The sequence below is a fragment of the Callionymus lyra genome, chromosome 15 (assembly GCF_982586985.1).
Source record: "Callionymus lyra chromosome 15, fCalLyr1.hap1.1, whole genome shotgun sequence".
Taxonomy (NCBI): Eukaryota; Metazoa; Chordata; class Actinopteri; order Syngnathiformes; family Callionymidae; genus Callionymus; species Callionymus lyra.
Window position 1 is genome coordinate 1,676,764 of NC_141832.1, and position 20,000 is coordinate 1,696,763.

The 20,000-nt window shown below is 44.7% G+C and overlaps 3 protein-coding genes across 10 annotated transcripts in view; all 3 read left to right on the forward strand.

Moving 5' to 3' along the window:
• LOC148064390 (phosphoinositide 3-kinase regulatory subunit 5-like) overlaps positions 1–5,237 on the forward strand; it is a 10,615-nt gene extending 5,378 nt beyond the window's left edge. Inside the window, exons 5-17 of one of the 3 annotated variants that reach the window (XM_087808709.1) lie at positions 692–830; positions 883–952; positions 1,014–1,191; positions 1,251–1,416; positions 1,826–1,912; positions 1,989–2,698; positions 2,755–2,868; positions 2,965–3,081; positions 3,147–3,240; positions 3,301–3,465; positions 4,617–4,705; positions 4,757–4,875; positions 4,937–5,237. In XM_087808709.1, coding sequence (XP_087664835.1) covers positions 692–830; positions 883–952; positions 1,014–1,191; positions 1,251–1,416; positions 1,826–1,912; positions 1,989–2,698; positions 2,755–2,868; positions 2,965–3,081; positions 3,147–3,240; positions 3,301–3,465; positions 4,617–4,705; positions 4,757–4,875; positions 4,937–5,084 — 2,196 coding nt within the window. In that variant the 3' untranslated portion in view covers positions 5,085–5,237. Of the gene's footprint in view, positions 1–691; positions 831–882; positions 953–988; positions 1,192–1,250; positions 1,417–1,825; positions 1,913–1,988; positions 2,699–2,754; positions 2,869–2,964; positions 3,082–3,146; positions 3,241–3,300; positions 3,466–4,616; positions 4,706–4,756; positions 4,876–4,936 lie in introns of those variants that run through there. The other 2 variants (XM_087808711.1, XM_087808712.1) reach the window with 2 other exon arrangements.
• A 2,927-nt stretch (positions 5,238–8,164) lies between these two features.
• Positions 8,165–12,206, forward strand: mfsd6l (major facilitator superfamily domain containing 6-like). 2 transcript variants are annotated; one of them, XM_087809073.1, is made up of 2 exons: positions 8,165–8,313; positions 9,055–12,206. In XM_087809073.1, the coding sequence occupies exon 2, from the start codon at positions 9,069–9,071 to the stop codon at positions 10,752–10,754; it is 1,686 nt and encodes a 561-aa protein (XP_087665199.1). In that variant the 5' UTR covers positions 8,165–8,313; positions 9,055–9,068; the 3' UTR covers positions 10,755–12,206. The 2 variants fall into 2 exon arrangements, with proteins under 2 accessions (XP_087665199.1, XP_087665200.1); XM_087809074.1 differs by having other exon boundaries at positions 9,065–12,206.
• Positions 12,207–13,411: 1,205 nt separating this feature from the next.
• Positions 13,412–20,000, forward strand: part of LOC148064392 (bMERB domain-containing protein 1) — a 7,929-nt gene continuing 1,340 nt past the window's right edge. For 3 of the 5 annotated variants that reach the window (XM_087809391.1, XM_087809392.1, XM_087809390.1), the window contains exons 1-4: positions 13,412–13,711; positions 16,863–16,980; positions 18,325–18,398; positions 18,457–18,571. In XM_087809391.1, the coding sequence (XP_087665517.1) occupies positions 13,642–13,711; positions 16,863–16,980; positions 18,325–18,398; positions 18,457–18,571 (377 nt within the window). In that variant the 5' untranslated portion in view covers positions 13,412–13,641. The remainder of the gene's footprint in view (positions 13,712–16,862; positions 16,981–18,324; positions 18,399–18,456; positions 18,572–20,000) is intronic. The other 2 variants (XM_087809387.1, XM_087809389.1) reach the window with 2 other exon arrangements.

The following is a 20,000-nucleotide window of genomic DNA, read 5'->3' on the forward strand; positions in this document are numbered from 1 at the left end:
ATAAAAGGTTGATTTAATATATAAAAGGTTGATTTAATATAAAAAAGGTTGATTTAATATAAAAAAGGTTGATTTAATATAAAAAAGGTTGATTTAATATATAAAAGGTTGCTTTAATAAAGATAAAGTTGCGTCAATCGAAAATAAATATTTTCAATAAAAAATGCTTAAAAAAAAGTTACTTCAATCATAAAAAGCAAACTAAATAATAAATAATAAATAAAGATTAAATACAATTAAAAAGATGGTTTGTTTAAAAAATAAATGCTTTGATAAAAAAAAAGTTTGAATATAAATATATATTTTTATTAAACAGACGCTTAAAAAAAGAAAAGTCCCTTCGATTAAAAAAAACAACAAGAACTAATAAAAATAAATATATTGATGGAAAATAGATGCTTCATTAAAAATGCTTTGGTAAAAAGTTTCTTTAATTTAAAAGAAATATTTTCAGTAACAAGAGATTCTAACATCCAGCAAAGATTTAATGTAAGAAAATTCAATAATAATAAAAGTTGCTTAATTAAAAAAAAACTTGCTTCAAAAGAAAAAAATATTTTCAATAAAATAATGCAAAACATTTCTTTAATTAAAAAAGAATTAAATGCTTCAAATGAAACAATACTTTAAAACTCTGCTTCATTCACTCCTGTTTGGAAAAACTCTCCTTGTGACTCTGGTTTGGTCGCAGGTTCCGTACTTGACTCCGTGCTTCGCCGTGCTGGAGGAATCCTACGAGCTGTTCCACAGATTCCTCTCCTGGCCGGACCCGTGTTGCTCGGCCAGCAGACGCCTGCTGACCCTCATCCACCAGGAGCTCCGCGCTCCAGGTACTTCCTTCTGTCTCCTCGCCGGCATCCATTCAACTCACCCTCGTTGCAGGAATCTCCTTCCAGAGGCTGGTGCGCACGGAGCACGGCATCTCCTCCGATGCCGTCGGCTCGAAGACCATGTAAGTTCACCTACCATAGCATCGAAGACGTCGAAGATTCTCCTTGGTTCTTGCTCCGTAGGACCGTCCTGCTCCTGAGCCCGGACGAGGACGTCTCCCCAGAGGTCCGGTCGGTCTGTGAGCAGATGAGTCGCTCGCAACAGTCGCCCCGCGACATCACCGTCACCCTCATCCTACACGCCCTGCAGGCCGCCATGGGCACCACACCAGATCTCCGCTCGCTTCACGCCGCCCTGCAGGTTCGTCTTCCTTCCGCCCACGTCCTTGAGTCTTAGAGTGAACGTCAGATGTTCTCCAGAGGAGGGAAACCCAAGATCTGCAGGAGGTCTTGGAGACGGTCACTGGGATCATGGAGAAGGCTGCGGCCACGGCGGACTTCGACCGGGCCAGAGAAGAACTCCTGGAGAGTATGGAGAAGATCAGAGGTGGCCTTGACGACAGCAGCCCAGACAGTGGTCCCAGAGGTATATAAAGGACGGACTTCACGATGGTCTCTGGTGGTCGTTTCAAAGGGTTCAGAGGTTTCGGACGTTAGCCAGGGGGTTCTGAAGAGAGTGGCCTGAGTAGCTGGGAAAACCTTCTTCACCTCCCATCCCAGAACTTTCTTCAGTTCGAGGAGATGCTTGCTAGGAGTACAAACGGGAGAAGATCAATGGGTGGGTCGTGGAAACCCATTTGTTTGGCAGGTGTAGTGAGGGTCAGCAAGAGAAGGTCTTCAGCTCAGCTCCTTGGAACTGTTCCTCAACGCTACTGCGTTCACTTCCATGGCTTCGGAACCCCACAGATAACAACGACCTGGATGAAGGAGAACCTACACGTCCCGAGCTGTTGATGTTGACGTCGTAATGATCTGTATCACCTTCGTCTTCCCAGGTCCTCCAACGTCCTCAACTCCTGTGAAGTCGTTCCCGTTGCCCTTCCCCAAATACCACATGTGCTGCTGGGATAACGACAACTTCGGTAAACCTGTTAAAACTGTCTTCAATTGAGTATTTGTCACGATTCTAACGCCACGTCTTCTCTGCTCTTCATCCAGACGTTCTCCACAGCGTCCTCTCAAGACAAGAGGATCTGGACCCGGCGCCGGAATGTTTCGTCAATGTGGAAGTTTACGACGACGGCGGTAACAACGACAGCCTGGAGCTTGAGGAGAGTGAAGTTCTCCAAGATCTTCAGAACCACCGCATCTCCACAGCGTCGGGCTCCTCTCGGGACTCCATGCTCTCCACCGTCTCCGCGTCCTCCAGCTGCTCCGCCCTGTCGGCGTCTTCTGGCGTGGAAAGCGACTTCGGCGAGGACTTGGAGGACGACGTCCAAGCGAAGGAACGGAAGAAGCCCAAGAAGAAATCCAAATCCCTCCTGGGCGTCGAGCGCTTGCTGAGCTTCAGGCCGACTCGCAGTCCAAAGATGTGTCGCCGGGTCCACAGTCTGGGCTTTAAGAACGACTCGTCCAAAACCAAATCGCCGGAACCCAAACCCACGACGGAGAACCTGGTGCCCAAGAAGCACGTCTGTTTGCGAAGACGGCCGATCCTGAGCTACGTGGAGGCGGACCTGGTCACGCACGTGCGCGTGGTGGTCTTCGGGGGTGACCGGGAGGTGGGTCGGCTGGCGAGGGCGTACAGTGACCTTCAGAGGAAGGAGCGCCAACACAAGAGCCTCACGAAGACCTGCAGACTCCACTTCTACTTCATCCCGTGCAGGAGAGTTGAAGCCTTGCGAGGACGTGCGGACAAACCTGCCACGGTGAGTTGAATGAAGGTCTTCAAGTTTGACGCCCTAAAGACGTTTGTCCGAGACAGGAGTCACAGCTGGACCACACCACAGACATCGCCAAGATGTTGGCGGAGATGGACCCCTGGTACGAGCGGAACATCCTGAGTCTTCTCGGGCTCTCCTCCGAGCTCCTCTGTCAGGTGGGTCGAGCCGGGAGTTGAAATGTGAAGAACAGAAAGATCCGATTCATCGTCTCGGTTCCATTAGTCGTGTCTGAACGTGACTCTCGTCTCCAGACGTCCTGCAAAGACGTCTCCAACAGCAGCTCCAACGTCCCCCTCCTGGCCGACCTGGTCCTCTACTACTGTCGACTGGCGGATCACCAGGTCCTGGTCCAGCTCTACCGCGCCGAGGTCAGCGGCTCAAGTTCACCGGTTTCTGAATAAAGCGACTTGACCTCGTGAACTTTGACCCACAGTTGACGCTGGCGGGCGGCGAGAGGAGGAGCGAGGTGTTCGTGCACTCGGTGGAGCTCGGACACACGGCCGCCACCAGAGCCATCAAGGCCATGGGTGAGTCCGAGCCGCCGCCGCCACCACCGGCCTCGTTGTAATACCACGTGTCGCCTGCAGGCGCCGCCGGCAAGAGGCTGGGACTCGACCACGCGGGCGTACCCCTGAACCTCAGCGTGGCCTTCAACAAGGTGTTCATCAGCGGGAGGACGCAGTGGACGCAGACGGAGACGACATGTTCGTCCATCAACCTGTTCAAAGCCTGCAGGAAACCAGAGCAACTCGGTGAGAAGCTCAGGAAACCTTCGCCTCACGTCCAAGAGGCAGAAAGGAACTCCTGTGTTGTTATCAGTGTTATCTTGACCTTAAAATATATACTTTATTGAGTATTGTTTTGATTGTTTAAGCGCTTTGTGACCCTGGTCTGGAAAAGCTCTATAAATATAAATTACTAACTTACTTACTTACATGTATTGAATATTGAAACAATTTAACAAATGATTGTATTATTCAATTCTTTATTATTCCATGAATTTAATTCAGTCATTTTTATATTGAAAACTTGAAAATAATTTAATCCAGTAACTGTATATTTTAATTTTGAATTTATTAGTTATAAATAATAAATAATAAATAAAAAATAAATTGGTATATTTTTTTAATTAATGATTTTTCACATAGAGTTTGATCTTTTTATTCCGATAATTAATTCAATGTATTTGAATTTCTATCCTTTTTCAATTCTATATAAAAATGTCAACAACCTTCATCCAGACGCTCGGTGCTCGTTCAGTGCTGTCTGGTGACTTTATTATACAGATATTTTTATGTTGAATTTAAAGGCTAGCAATAAAAAATAGAGAATTTAGAACATATGTTTTTGAATAATTAATATTAGAATATCAAACTCTACGTGTGAGAAAAAAAGGAAAAAAAAATCAACCTTTTTAAAGAATTGGATCCAATATTTATTTTATTTGAAAATGTTGAATTTGTATTTAAAAAAGATAATAATTTAATGAAAACATTTATTTTTGAAGGAATACTTTTTTTTACACGTACAGTTTGATATTCTTATTAAAAATCATTAAAAAAAACTTTTTTTAAAATTCAATAGTCTTTTATTTCTAGCCTTTGAAATTCAACATAAAAACGCCACCAGACATGAGCAACAGAGCACCGAGCTACTCGATCAAGTAGATGATGAAGTAGCTCGGTGCTCGTCTAGTATTGTCTGGTGGCGTTTTTATGTTGAATTTCAAAGACTGAATGAAAAATATTGAATTTAGATCATTTTATGTTTGAATAATTCAAATAACAAGATCAAACTCTTCATTCTAAACAAGAGATTCAACCTGAAATACAAACAAGTTCAAATTCATTTCACTCTAATCAATCAATTCAATTGATACAAATCTATCAATACTTGAAACCAGGCGTCGACTCCAGGAGCGAGATCTTGCTGCTGACGACGACTGAGGCGGTGAAGAAGTCGAGCCACAAGGTCAAGAAGAGCAACAACGAGGTGAGAACTTCAGCTCCTTCAGACTCCAGTATCTTCACCGTCTCTCGGCAGCAGCTCCTGGTGTCGGAGGTGAAGGTCGACACAGTGGAGGTGGAAGCCTCGGCCGACGGAACCACCTTCGCCGTGTGTCTGGACCAGGACCAGAAGAAGATCATCCAGGGCGTGACCAGGTCAGTCAGATGACCCCGAGATCCAGGAGATGTTGGTGTGAAAGCGTTGTCTCTCTCTCAGGCTCCAGGTGTCCTTGTGCTCCAAACCAGGAAGTGGCTCCGACTGGAAGTCCTTCCCGCCCTCGCCGGGTCAGGTCCAGCCTCTCCACCCGTCCTACTGCTCGCTGCTCTGCCTCCCCATCGCCTCCTTCTCCGCCTCACACCCATGATCCTTGATCCTTCAACTGCAGTTTTATTTATTTATGATTCCACGTGGATTTATGACTCGCAGCCCTTCAATAATACTTACAAATACATATGAAAATAAACAGTCCACAGGTACTCGCAGTAGAACTGTCTTTGGAATAAATGATCGTGATTCATCCGTTCAATCTGAATTTATTTGAGCAATTTTACAAGAAGGTCGTCAATTTCTCAATCGATGTCGCGAAAGTTAACACGTGAAATAATGATTTAATAGTAAGTAAGTAAGTAAGTAAGTAATTTATATTTATATAGAGCTTTTCCAGACCAGGGTCACAAAGCGCTTTAACAATCAAAACAATACTCAAAAAAGTACATACTTTAAAGATCAAGATAATACTGAGAACAACACAGGAGTTCGAGAAATTCAAGGAAAAGCCTGAACAAATAGAAACGTCTTAAGATGTTTCTTGAAGGAGTCAGTAGATCATCAAACACAGATGTTTCTTGAAGGAGTCAGTAGATCATCAAACACAGATGTTTCTTGAAGGAGTCAGTAGATCATCAAACACAGATGTTTCTTGAAGGAGTCAGTAGATCATCAAACACAGATGTTTCTTGAAGGAGTCAGTAGATCATCAAACACAGATGTTTCTTGAAGGAGTCAGTAGATCATCAAACACACATGTTTCTTGAAGGAGTCAGTAGATCATCAAACACACATGTTTCTTGAAAGAGTCAGTAGATCATCAAACACAGATGTTTCTTGAAGGAGTCAGTAGATCATCAAACACAGATGTTTCTTGAAGGAGTCAGTAGATCATCAAACACACATGTTTCTTGAAGGAGTCAGTAGATCATCAAACACAGATGTTTCTTGAAGGAGTCAGTAGATCATCAAACACACATGTTTCTTGAAGGAGTCAGTAGATCATCAAACACAGATGTTTCTTGAAGGAGTCAGTAGATCATCAAACACAGATGTTTCTTGAAGGAGTCAGTAGATCATCAAACACAGATGTTTCTTGAAGGAGTCAGTAGATCATCAAACACAGATGTTTCTTGAAGGAGTCAGTAGATCATCAAACACAGATGTTTCTTGAAGGAGTCAGTAGATCATCAAGAGCAAAGAGAGAGAAGATCGTTCCAAAGCTTAGGAGCAACAGTCTGGAAGGATTTCTCTCCTCTGGTCCTGAGTCGTGTGCGTGGAACCATAAGTAGATTCTGATCCACAGACCTCAGAGCCCGAGCTGGGGTGTAAGGCTGGATCAGATCAGTGATGTAAGGAGGAGCCTGACCATGAATAGATCTGAAAGTAAGAACCAGAATTTTAAAGTTGATCCTGAAAGAAACTGGAAGCCAGTGAAGAGTTTTAAGGAGAAATGTGAGTTCTTCTACTAGAGCGGCTCAGAATTCTTTTGAGTTTTGTATGAACTGCAGGCGAGAAGATCCTTCTTGTTAAGACATGAAAACAAACTGTTACAATAGTCCAGACGAGAAGAAACAAACGCATGGATTATAAGATCCAGATCATGTTCCGACAACATTTTCCTAAGTTTAGAGATTTTTCTCTGTTGAAGGAAACAGTTTCTGGTCAGTTTTCTTCAGTGTTGAACAAGAGACATGTCTTTATCAAATACAACACCCAGGTTTCTCAGGCTCAGTTTGACAGACTGACCTAAGTCACCCAAGTACTGACTCAACCCTGGAATCTTATCATCAACAATCACCAGAGATTCAGTTTTGTCCACATTTAGCTTCAAAGTGTTTTCACTGATTGTTTGATTTCTAGCAACAATTGACTAAGTTCAGCCTCTGGGGCTCAGTTGGATCAACAGAGCAGTAGAGCTGGATGTCATCAGCAAACATGTGATAAGAAACATCTGGAAATCTCTGAATGATTTTACCGAGGGGAATCAAGTACAGCAAAAACAATAAAGGACCCAGAACAGAACCTTGAGGGACTCCACACAACAGATCTGCCGATTCAGACCTCATTTGATTGACAGATACACTAAAACTGCGCCCAGAAAGGTAAGATGAGAACCATTCTAACACAGACCCAGACAGTCTTCATCCCTCAGTCTTCTCAGCAGGATCTGGTTCAACTGTGTCAAAGGCTGACGACAGATCCAAGAGAACCAGAACAGTGGATTTACCAGAGTCAGCCGACATCATGATGTCACTTTCAATAAAGATGTCTCCGTAGATGTTTACGGAAGCCAGACTGAAACTTCTCATGGGTGGAGTAAGTAAGTCATTTATATTTGTAGCGCTTTTCCAGACCAGGGTCACAAAGCGCTTAAACAATCAAAACAGTACGGAGAAATGTGAGTTCTTCTACTAGAGCGGCTCAGAATTCTCGCTGCAGAGTTTTTAATTGTTTTAAATGATCTCCTAAGAACAAACATGTCATCAATAATTTTATAAAAATATGCGTTAAATAACTATTTGTCTAATTTCTTAAATGATGGATGTATAGAAGTGCTATCTACGGTGGCCCAGAAGTCCAAAACAAATTCACAAACTCTGAAATTTGTAAATTGTTTCAGGAAGTTGTACGTTTGTTTCAGGAAAAGATAAAAATTGGTTTCAACGTTCGGAAATTTGTCATAAACATCTGAGCCACCGTAGCAATAATAATATTGTGTTTTTTCTCATTATAAGTTTAGTCAAAATAGACTTTTTTAATTTAAATCGTTTTTTTTAAACATTGAACTGAACAAACATTTTTAGATTGAATTCAAAAGACTACGAATGGAAAAATATCGACTCTAGAGAATGTATTTTGAAATTATTTGAATTAGAATGTGAAAGTTTGCGTGGAAAATGCTGTAATTTTGATAAATATTCGATATTTAACATTCAATTATTGAAAAAACCCGAAATAAATCACATTTAAAAAAGTATGTCAAATGTTAAATGAAATACTCTAGTGTCACTGAAACTTACATATTGAATCACCTCGTTAATATACTTGATAAAAACGCAGATTATCTTTTAATAACATTAAACTAAGAAGCGGGTCAACATCCGGGTCATCAGGGGGCGCTGCGACCTCGGGCGCTGTTGGCGTGACGTCATCGCGGAGAGAGCGACAGGTGTTTGACGCAGAAGGTGAACAAATGTTTACAGTAGAAGCTCAAGTCAAGCAAACTCTCATCGCTGGATTATGACGAGAAGTTTCCTCCCGAGAACACCTGAGCAGGAGCTGAACCGTGTGTCGCTGAGAAGACGTGACGTGGATTAAGACAGGTGAGGCGCGCGCGTGCACGTTTCCATTCTTTTTTAAACTATAAAATTACTTGTTTTATATTCAACTAACAATAGGTTTTACAAGTAAAATGAAAGTAGAAATTATTTGATTCATAAAATAACAATTTAAATGACAATGAAACGTAAACTTACGTTAATATTTTAAAGAAATAATTAAAGTATTTAAGTGAAAGTTGATAAAGATATGATTTTGTCAATGTCAAGTCAGATGAGTGATTAAAGTTTTCAGTAGTTTACGATAAGAATTCAAAAATAAATAACGTTTAAATTAACTTGTTTACATGTGAAAAAATCTAATAAAGATGAAAGATAATGTTTATCATTAACAAGATGATCTAAATTGACAACAAACATGTTTAATGTGAAACAATGTCAATATTTAATCCTTTGTTTTGAAGGTTGCTTTGAATGTCTGTGAAATACAGATAATATTAATGATAAAAATCACCGTAAACACGTTGAATTCGAGACTAAATGTGGTTTAATTCTTCCATAAAGTGGTAACATGTTTTTGTGCCTTGTGTGGGTCAAGAAAGTAGAAAAACAAACAAGGTTTCGTTTATTGACCTTTTCTTTAAAGCCGCTCGACAAACGGGTTCAGTTCAGAACAAAGAGCCAAACCTTTGACGCACGTTTGAACCAAACACGTCGACGTCGTAAAACCTTCTTTTGCGAATCATCTTCGTCGTGTTAAAGTTCGTGTCTTTGCTTCCTTCTCAGGACCTTCAAGGACCATGAGGTGGAACCAACAGATCGACGTCAGCAGGACTCTGGCTCTGGCCGGCGTCTTCAACTTCCTGTGCTCGTGCGCCAACGCCTGCCTGATGCCCTTCCTCACGCTCTACTTCCGCCAGCTGGGCATGACCGCCGCCATGGCGGGCATCGTCATGGGAACCAGGCATCTCATCGCCGTGGTCTGGCGTCCGGCCTCCAGCCTGCTGGCCGAGCTCTACAACAAGCGGCGGCTGGTGATCAACGCCTCCGTCGTGGCCTCGGCTCTGGCGGTTCTGATCCTGGTGCTTCTGCCTCCCGTCGACGTCGACGCCCAGCTCCGGTTCTGCAACGCGTCCGTCTTGAAAGGCGCGACCGGAGACGATCTGCTCGTCACCACCAAATCTGCCGCCGCCATGTTCACGTCCCCGGCGCTCGCCGACAACCTGACGGTGAAATCTCCACCTCAGCAGAACCGGTCCGGTTCAGACGAAGGGTTTGAGGTCCTCATCCCGACGGCTGCCGTCTCCGGGTCCCCGGCGAGGAAGAGGAGGTCCACCTTCTACGAGAACGTCAAGCAGAAGGAGCTGAAAGGACCGCTGGACTTCTTGTCCAAACTGAAGAAGATGGACGCCAAAGATCAGATCTTCTTCTTGGTTCTGATCATCGTGTCCGCGTGGGAGCTGGTGTCGGCGCCGCTGGAGTGGACGGCGGACGACGGCCTCTACGAGCATCTGGATTTCGCCGACGCGTCGGACCGCTACGTGAGGAGCAGCAGAACCGGCTGGTGGGGTTTACTCGGAGCGGCGTTCGGCGTCGGAGGCTCCGGGCTGCTGGTGAGCCGCCTGCCGTGCGACGTCGCCGGACGCTTCCCCAGGAGCGCCGTCCACGTCTTCTGCTACTCGGCGGCGGTGGCGCTCATCCTCCCCGTCGCCTGCTTCCTCCCGTCCGGCGTGCATAAGAAGCGGGAGAAGTTGAACCGGCTCTTCAAGGCGGTGCAGCTGGTCCACGGATCTCCTCGCGCCCTCCTGTGCCTGCTCACCACCTTGCTGTTCGGGATGGCGACCTCCGCCTCCGAGAACTTCCTGCTGTGGGCGATGCAGGACGAGGGGAGCGAGGAGCTTCACATGGGGGTGTCGTTGGCCGCCGGGCTGCTGGCGCAGGGCCTCTACCCGCTGATGGCCTCTCGAGTGTCTCGACTCCTCAGCTCGGCTCGGCTGCTGGCGGTCGGCGCCGCCGTCCTCGCCCTGCAGACCGTCTACTACTCCTTCCTCTGGGGCCCCTGGGCGGCGCTGCCCGCTCAGGTCCTGAGCTGCTTCGGCATCGGAGCGTTCTGGTGGGCCGTCAAGAACCAGTGCCACGAGGTCGCCACGCCGGGGGCCGAGCGGAGCGTGAGCAGACTCTACCAGTCGCTCGTCCTCCACCTGGGCATGAGCCTGGGCAGCTTCGCCGGGGGGTTCGTGGCCCACAAGGTGGGACTTCTGTGGCTGTTCCGGGGCGTGGCGCTGGTCCTGCTGGTCTGGTGCGCCTGCCTGCCCTTCCTGCAGCTGAAGACCCCGCGCCAGCACAGGATCAACTACTCCAGACTTTTGGCGGCGGACGCCAGCGAGGCCAGCGACTCCGGGTCGGACCAGGAGCAGGACTGGCTGGACAAAGCCATGGCCGACGACCGCAGCAACAACAACCACGGGCGAAGGATGAACCGCTGAGGGTTTCAAGGACACTTCCATCATTCCTGAGCGAACGAAAGACGATCTTTTGTAGGAAATCGATCTGAAAGATTCAACCAAAGGTTTGACTCTATTTCCTTCCGCCGGACTCGCCATGTGATCCTGGTTCCAGCCAATCGGGGCGGAGCTTGAAGCAGCAGCAGCTTCTTGATTGGACGGTTTTGTTGCCGTTTTTCTAGCTGCCAGACCAAAGAGTCGAGCGACGAGAGGATCCGATCATAGAACCCACAGGACAAGAATCACTTCCTGGAAGAATAAAAACAGTTTATATGAAAAATGCTTATTATATTTTTAGGTCAGACTGAGAGACGTATAAAAACATGTATATTTATTATATGGTTGAATTTAACGTTTCAAATGTTGACACTTGGATTATTCATTTAAAAGTTAGTTTTTGTTGTTATCATTGTATTCAATAAGTTTTGTATTGAAAGTTTACATTTGTTTGTTTTGAATAATTTAACTATAATATATGTATTTCAAGGTAGAATAAACTAATTATTTATTTTTTTTACACAAAAAATGGTGAATTCTAAAGGCTACACATTTAAATATATTGAATTTGGAATTTTTGGAACTTTATTTTGGAATAATTTGGAATTAGAATATATATTAAACTCTGTGTAAAGGAATTTTCGATTTAAAAATTCAATTATTCAATGAAATTAGATCCAAACTTTCAATATACAAATTATACAATAAAATAAATAGATACAGTAAATATAATTTAAATAAAAAAAATGTACCATTAAATATTCTGATGTCACTGATTTACTTCCATAATTTTTTTTAAATAAACTTTAATGTCAGTTTAATGACGTGAATTATTGAAATAAATCTAATTTAAGATTTTCAATCTAGTGGTTTGTTTCCCTTAACATTATGACTTGTTATTCTGTAATTACTGGGTTATAACTACTCTGTACTCAAGTTAAATGACTTGATAAACTCATCAGGTGTTTTTTTAAATGAGATTTTCTATTTTCCTCATGAATAAACCGACGTGATGATCGACTGTCTTCACTCGGAGCGAGAGTCGAGTTCAAAGGTCAAATATTTCTTTGAAAAAAAAAGACACAATTAGTATTAAATAGTCGCACCTCGACTCGACACGAGCTGTTAGAAGATGTCAGTAAAGGCGCTTAACGTCTTGACTGTGTGTGTGTTAGTGTGTGTGTGTGTGTTTGTGTGCACAAGGAGGGGTGTGATCCTGCTTCGCCCGCGTGATCCTCTTGATGCTCAAATGCCAAACATCTCGTTGAGGATGAAGAGCATCAGGTTGTTTTCGGACCCGTCGCTCAGGTTTTCATCCTCCATGAAGACTTTATTTGCAGTGTTTTGAAATGTCTTTGACGTTCATTCTTGAAAATATCTCGACACGAAGCTCATCTTTCATTGACGTGTGACTCGTTTGTGTTTTAAATGGTTACATGTCAAGTTATGTCAGAGTGAAATAAAAATGTAATTCACTTCTAAATGCTCTTGTCAGGATTATAAGATATAAAGCTTAAATAATCTTCACAATTCAATGTGTTTTTCTTTGTGTCGATGTTAGAACCAAGGTTGACGTTTACAGACGATCGATGGATTCTCTGGTGGAGGACGAGCCGCGCTTGAGCAGCCGACCAAACACTCAGCAGGTGTTTGTGAGATTAATAAAAAGAAAACGACGCGCGGTGACTAACCTGCTTTTATTCGATCCTCTGCTCCACCTATTTTTCAATTATATTTGTATCGTATTGTAAAACAACGTTTTTAAATGTATTATTTCTGAAAATGTGGTATTTTTGTATCCTATTTATGATAATGAATTTAGTTTTATTTAATTTCAAGTCATTTCAGATCATAATGAATATATTTTCGTTATATTTTGTAGGTTTATTTTGAACATTATTGAGAATCTTTAAAAATATATATTTTTTGTTTAGTAACAAAAGAAAAAGACGCTATGTTTAGTTAAAATAGTCGAAAATAAATAAGTGAGGAATTAATTGCTTATTACGTCACACGTTAATAAAGTTTTGTTTAAAGTCGACCCACTTTATTTTCACATTCTGCTAGCTTGCTAGCTCAAATGCTATCATCCATAATGCAGAGGTAAGTACAGCATTCCAAACACTTTTAATTAAATTATAAACGATAAAAGGAGTTACAAGTTAAGAGATTGTACATTGTGTGACCAATGTTTTGTTTAAAATATAGTTTATTTTCCTAGCTAAAGCTATATCGCTAATGTTGCTAATACGGCTGCTAATGTTGCTAATACGGCTGCTAATGTTGCTAATACGGCTGCTAATGTTGCTAACAAGATTAACAATTATTTGTTACAGTTGAAGCTAAATGGCTGATTATAACTATTAGATTCTTTACAATAATACAACTGTAACGATTTTTATTATTACTATTTTTATTTGTTGGTCTGGTTTGACGCTACAAGAAGCTAGTTTGCTAATGTTGCTAACTTGGCTGCTAATATGGATTTCAAACTACAGTCATTTTTGCGTTACTAACAAAACACATTGTTGTGTAATTTGAGTATTTTTGTAACATATATTGGTTACATTTTCAAACCATGAACGTGTTTATAAACATTTTTGCTGGGTGTCACGCGTCTGTTGACCAGCAGGGGGCGAGTGCCGAGCATCACCGGTTCCGGTGGATCCAGAATCCGTCGACGTCTCCTGCTGGTCCTCCTCCTCCTCCTCCTCCTCCTCCTCCTCCTCCTCCTCCTCGTCCTCCTCGTCCTCCTCGCTCATGAGACCAGAACCTCTGCAGCGACGCGTGTTCATGTCCGCGCAGATCCATCCCAGTCCCCGTGAGCAGCAGGAGCAGCAGGAGCAGCAGCAGCAGGAGCAGCAGGAGCAGCATGGAGGAGCAGAAGAAGGGATGTGGCAGCAGGTACGGATCTGTGGAGGAGCAGAAGAAGAAGAGCGCAGGTGAGTCAGAGGAACCATTGAAACTGTTGTTGATTGAAAATATCATAAAAGTATTTTTGTCCAGCAGGAGATTGAATCAATGAATCAATGCTTTAATTTGTGTCAATAAAAACCGTTACAAAAGTTAAAATACATAATAATATTATAAATCCTCACTTTGTTTATTTATTTTAAAGTATTATTTAATGATATTTCTGGTATTAATAATCATGAAAACCTTTTTATTGCTTTTTATTAGTTGTTTTTTTTAAATATGAGGTAATTTAATGTAATTGGGAAGGGGGATGAGGAGGAGGAGGAGGAAGAGGAGGAGTAGAAGGAGGAAGAGGAACAGGAGGTGGGTGAGGAGGAGGCGGAGGAGGGGGGTGAGGAGGAGGCGGAGGAGGGGGGTGAGGAGGAGGAGGTGGAGGAGGACGGTGAGGAGAAGGAGGTGGGTCAGGAGTGTTAGGAGCGTGAGGAGGAGGAGGAGGAGGAGGTGGGTCAGGAGCGTGAGGAGGAGGAGGAGGAGGTGGGTCAGGAGCGTTAGGAGCGTGAGGAGGAGGAGGAAGAGGAGCAGGAGCGGGTTGAGGACGAGAAGGAGGAGAAGGAGGAAGAGGAGCAGGAGGTGGGTGAGGAGGAGGCGGAGGAGGAGGGTGAGGAGGAGGTGGAGGAGGAGGGTGAGGAGGAGGAGTTGGTTCAGGAGCGTGAGGAGCAGGAGGAGGTGGGTCAGGAGCATTAGGAGCGTGAGGAGGGGGAGGAGGAGGAGGAGAAGGCGTTGGGTCAGGAGGAGGAGGAGCAGGAGCGGGGTGAGGAGGCGGAGGAGGTTGAGGAGGACGAGGAGGGTGAGGAGGAGGAGGGTCAGGAGCATTAGGAACGTGAGGAGGAGGGTGAGGAGTGTGAGGAGCAGGAGGAGGAGGAGGAGGTGGGTCAGGAGCGTGAGGAGGAGGGTGAGGAGTGTGAGGAGCAGGAGGAAGAGGAGGAGGTGGGTCAGGAGCGTGAGGAGGAGGGTCAGGAGCGTGAGGAGCAGGAGGAGGAGGAGGAGGAGGTGGGTCAGGAGCGTGAGGAGGAGGGTGAGGAGTGTGAGGAGCAGGAGGAAGAGGAGGAGGTGGGTCAGGAGCGTGAGGAGGAGGGTCAGGAGCGTGAGGAGCAGGAGGAGGAGGAGAAGGAGGAGGGTCAGGAGCATGAGGAGGAGGGTCAGGAGCGTGAGGAGCAGGAGGAGGAGGAGGAGGAGGGTCAGGATCTTGAGGAGGAGGGTGAGGAGCGTGAGGAGCAGGAGGAGGAGGAGGAGGAGGGTCAGGATCTTGAGGAGGAGGGTGAGGAGCGTGAGGAGCAGGAGGAGGAGAAGGAGGAGGGTCAGGAGCATGAGGAGGAGGGTCAGGAGCGTGAGGATCAGGAGGAGGAGGAGGAGGAGGGTCAGGAGCGTGAGGAGGAGGGTGAGGAGCATGAAGATCTTAATTGATCATATTTCATGTTTCATTTAAATACATTTATTTGATTATTTTTTAATCTTTTACTCAAATCTTCACCTTTATTGACTATATTTTATTTGTTCAAACCATTCATTTATTTTTTAATACATACAACATTATTTGTCGTCATAAATTGGTCTTTAAAAAAATAAAATATCATTTGGATGATAAAAGTATGTTTTGTGCCAGCTCTGTATTGATGTATTTACAGTTATAAACAAATAAAATAAATTAAATGAAATAAATTGTCTTTGCATAAATTATCATATATTCATTTCTATATTTCCCACTACTTGTTTTGGTCACATTATTATTATTATTTTATATGTATATTAACATCCTACAAAAGTGATTATTATTGTTCAACCAGAATGTATTAAGAAAAGTGTTTATTTCTGATCTCAATGATAAACATTTATTCGCCTCAACATCTTTGATATGAAACATTCCTGCAGTGACTTTTATTCAGAGACTCATGTTCTCAACTATCAATACAGTTTTACCTTACCTTACCTTACCTTACCTTACCTTACCTTACCTTACCTTACGAGGAGGTTCAGCTTCATGAGCATCAACACGTGTGAAGAGAAGCTGAGGATCATAGTGTTTTCATTCAGAAGAACGTGAGGTTAGAAGACAATCAGGAGCTGAAGACGATGAGTCATCGCTCCAGGTGAGGAGGAGGAGGAGGAGGAGGAGCAGGAGAGTGAGGAGGGTGAGCAGGAGAGTGAGGAGGGTGAGGAGGAGGAGGAGGAGGGTGAGGAGGAGGGTGAGGAGGAGGAGGAGGATGAGGAGGAGCGTGAGGAGGAGCGTGAGGAGGACGGTGAGGAAGGTGAGGAGGAGGAGGGTGAGGAGGAGGAGGATGAGGAGGAGAGTGAGGAGGGTGAGGATGAGGAGGGGGAGGAGGAGAGTGAGGAGGAGGGTAAGGAGTGTGAGGAGGAGTTAGAGGAGGGTGAGGAGGAGAAGAGTGAGGAGTGTGAGGAGGAGAGTGAGGAGGAGGAGGAGGGTGAGGAGGAGAGTGAGGAGGGTGAGGAGTGTGAGGAGGAGTGAGGAGGAGGGTGAGGAAGGTGAGAAGGAGGGTAAGGAGGAGAGTGAGGAGCGTGAGGAGGAGGGTGAGGAGTAGGAGGGTGAGAAGAAGGATGAGGAGGGTGAGGAGGAGGAGGAGGAGGAGGAGGGTGAGGAGGATGAGAAGTAGAGGGGTAAGGAGGAGGATGAGGAGTAGAAGGGTAAGGAGGAGGATGAGGAGGAGAAGGAGGATGAGGAGTAGAAGGGTAAGGAGGAGGATGAGGAGTAGAAGGGTAAGGAGGAGGAGGAGGAGGAGAAGGAGGATGAGGAGTAGAAGGGTAAGGAGGAGGATGAGGAGTAGGAGGATGAGGAGGATGTTCAGAATGAGGAGGAGTCGGAGAAGGAGTTCAGAAGTAGTTCAGTTGTTCCATCTGGATCTAGGAAGGTTTTGAAGGTTTATGTTGCCAGGTGAGAGTTTACGTCACTTGTCAGGGTTCAACTCTTTTATTCAGGCGTACATGTTTAATACGTCCGACGCACATTGATGACATCACGTTTTCTACTCCCTACATATCAACACTATCATAAAGCTGCTCTGTCGCCGGTTGATGATGTCATGCTAACCTGCATATCTTAACGTCACCAGTAGGGGGCGGCCTCGAGTCAGAGTTCTTTCTTACGCTCAAACGTGTCTCCAGAAGACGTGGTGTCCATGGCCGACTCCTCCATCACCGCCGACGACATCCAGGGCGAGCTGGTCAAGATCGAGAGGATCCGAGACGTGCTGGTGCGACGAGAGTCTGAGCTCAGATACATGTGAGTCTCTGGAGGAACACACAACAACAACAACACACACCTTTGTATCCTCCTCATTATTTCACACTATAGAAGCGGCTGTTGTGTGACGGTGGGAGGATGAGTGTGTGAGTCAAGTTAACAACACACTTAAATGTCGTGTCACTTAATGAACACGTGAGCAGCTGATGCAACACAAACCAACACCTTTGTTTAGTGAGTCTGTGTTTCTTTTTTTGTGTTGGGGTTGTGTGTATGCTTCTGTGTTGGGGTGGTTTGTATGTTTCTCTTTTTGTGTTGGACTGGTGTGTGTGTTTCTGTGTTGGGGTGGTTTGTATGTTTCTCTTTTTGTGTTGGACTGGTGTGTGTGTTTCTGTGTTGGGGTGGTTTGTCTGTTTCTCTTTTTGTGTTGGGGTTGTGTGTATGTTTCTTTTTTTGTGTTGGACTGGTGTGTGTGTTTCTGTGTTGGGGTGGTTTGTCTGTTTCTCTTTTTGTTAGGGTTGTGTGTATGTTTCTTTTTTTGTGTCGGACTGGTGTGTGTGTTGGGGTGGTTTGTCTGTTTCTCTTTTTGTTAGTGTTGTGTGTATGTTTCTTTTTTTGTGTTGGACTGGTGTGTATGTTTCTGTGTTGGGGTGGTTTGTCTGTTTCTTTTTTTGTTGGGGTTGTGTGTATGTTTCTCTTTTTGTGTTGCGGTTGTGTGTATGCTTCTGTGTTGGGGTGGTTTGTATGTTTCCCTTTTTGTGTTGGACTGGTGTGTGTGTTTCTGTGTTGGGGTGGTTTGTCTGTTTCTTTTTTTGTTGGGGTTGTGTGTATGTTTCTCTTTTTGTGTTGGGGTTGTGTGTATGCTTCTGTGTTGGGGTGGTTTGTATGTTTCCCTTTTTGTGTTGGACTGGTGTGTGTGTTTCTGTGTTGGGGTGGTTTGCCTGTTTTTCTTTTTGTGTTGGGGTTGTGTGTATGCTTCTGTGTTGGGGTTGTGTGTATGCTTCTGTGTTGGGGTTGTGTGTATGCTTCTGTGTTGGGGCGGTTTGTCTGTTTCTCTTTTTGTGTTGGGGTGGTGTGTGTGTTTCTTTGTTGGGGTTGTGTGTATTTTCTCAGGTTGAACAAAACACAAATCATTTTCATGAGTCGTCATGACAACAGGATGTCAGTAGACGTGTATAAATGTGTCATCGGTGTTGTCGTCACTGTAATAACACAACAGATGAAAGTGTGTGAGATCTGATAGTGACATGTGTGAGTCATCCAGCAGACCGTTATCCAAGTCACCGTCACACACAGGAAATTGTGTTTCATCAACAAACACCTGTGTTTACACCTGGAGGCGCCTGTGTCTCCAAACGTGTCAATAAAGTTTCTTCAAACCAGGATGGACGACATCCAGCTGTGCAGAGAGATCACTCGAGTGAAGCGAGAGCTGCAGACGCTCATCTGTGTTCCAGGTGAGTCGCACACTGACCGCACAGGTGTGTGTCTCACGCTGGTCATGTGACCCGACAGACGCTCACAAGTCTCAGGAGCATCACGAGCGAGAAGAAGAGCTTCTGCAGCAGATCAACAAGCTGGTGGAGACCAGAGACTTCCTGGTGGAGGACGTGGAGTTCGAGAGACTCAGGTGTGGATTCACTGCGAGTGACTAGACATGTTGGATTGAATCAGAAAACATGGGGCGTGTTTCTGTGTTGGTGGAGGTGTTGTGTAGTGTTGTGTTGTGTTGTGTTGTGTTGTGTTGGTGCAGGTGTTGTGTAGTGTCGTGTTGTGTTGTGTTGGTGCAGGTGTTGTGTAGTGTCGTGTTGTGTCGTGTTGTGTTGTGTTGTGTTGTGTTGTGTTGTGTTGGTGCAGGTGTTGTGTAGTGTCGTGTTGTGTTGTGTTGGTGCAGGTGTTGTGTAGTGTTGTGTTGGTGCAGATGTTGTGTTGGTGCAGGTGTTGTGTTGTGTTGTGTTGGTGCAGGTGTAGTGTCGTGTTGTGTTGTGTTGGTGCAGGTGTTGTGTAGTGTTGTGTTGGTGCAGATGTTGTGTTGGTGCAGGTGTTGTGTTGTGTTGGTGCAGGTGTTGTGTAGTGTTGTGTTGGTGTAGGTGTTGTGTAGTGTTGTGTTGGTGCAGATGTTGTGTTGGTGCAGGTGTTGTGTTGTGTTGGTGCAGGTGTTGTGTAGTGTTGTGTTGGTGCAGGTGTTGTGTAGTGTTGTGTTGGTGGAGGTGTTGTGTTGTGTTGGTGCAGGTATTGTGTAGTGTTGTGTTGGTGGAGGTGTTGTGTTGGTGAAAGTGTTGTGTTGGTGCAGGTGTTGTGTTGTGTTGTGTTGGTGGAGGTGTTGTGTTGGTGCAGGTATTGTGTAGTGTTGTGTTGGTGGAGGTGTTGTGTTGGTGGAGGTGTTGTGTTGGTGCAGGTATTGTGTAGTGTTGTGTTGGTGGAGGTGTTGTGTTGGTGCAGGTGTTGTGTTGTGTTGTGTTGGTGCAGGTATTATGTAGTGTTGTGTTGGTGGAGGTGTTGTGTAGTTTTGTGTTTCTGTAGGTGTTGTGTAGTGTTGTGATTCTGTAGGTGTTGTGTAGTGTTGGTGTAGGTGTTGCGTTGATGTAGGTGTTGTATTGTGTAGTTTTGTGTTGGTGTAGGTGTTGTGTTGGTGTAGGTGTTGTGTAGCGTTGTGTTGGATTGGGTGTTGTGTAGTGTTGCTGTAGGTGTTGTGTTGTGTAGTGTTGTGTTGGTGTAGGTGTTGTGTAGTGTTGTGTGTTGCTGTAGTGTTGTATTGCTGGAGGTGTGTAGTGTTGTGTTGCTGTAGGTGTTGTGTGGTGTTGCGTTGATGTAGGTGTTGTGTTTTGTCTTGTCTTATAGTGTTTTGGTGGTGTGTGTGTTATGTAGTGTTCTGGTGTGTGTGTGTGTTTCTCTTGTAGTGTTGTGGTGTGTGTGTGTGTGTGTGTGTTTGTAGATGTGTATCTTGTGCTGACAAGGGATGAGGGATAAAGGGATGAGAAGATGAAGGGTGTGCTGTGTGTGTTTGTAGATATTTGTGTGTGTGTTTGTAGATGTGTGTGTGTGTGTTTGTAGATATG

What these genes read in the sequence shown, in the direction of transcription:
- mfsd6l (XM_087809073.1), top strand. Translation starts at nt 9,069, where the DNA reads ATGAGGTGGAACCAACAGATCGACGTCAGCAGGACTCTGGCTCTGGCC.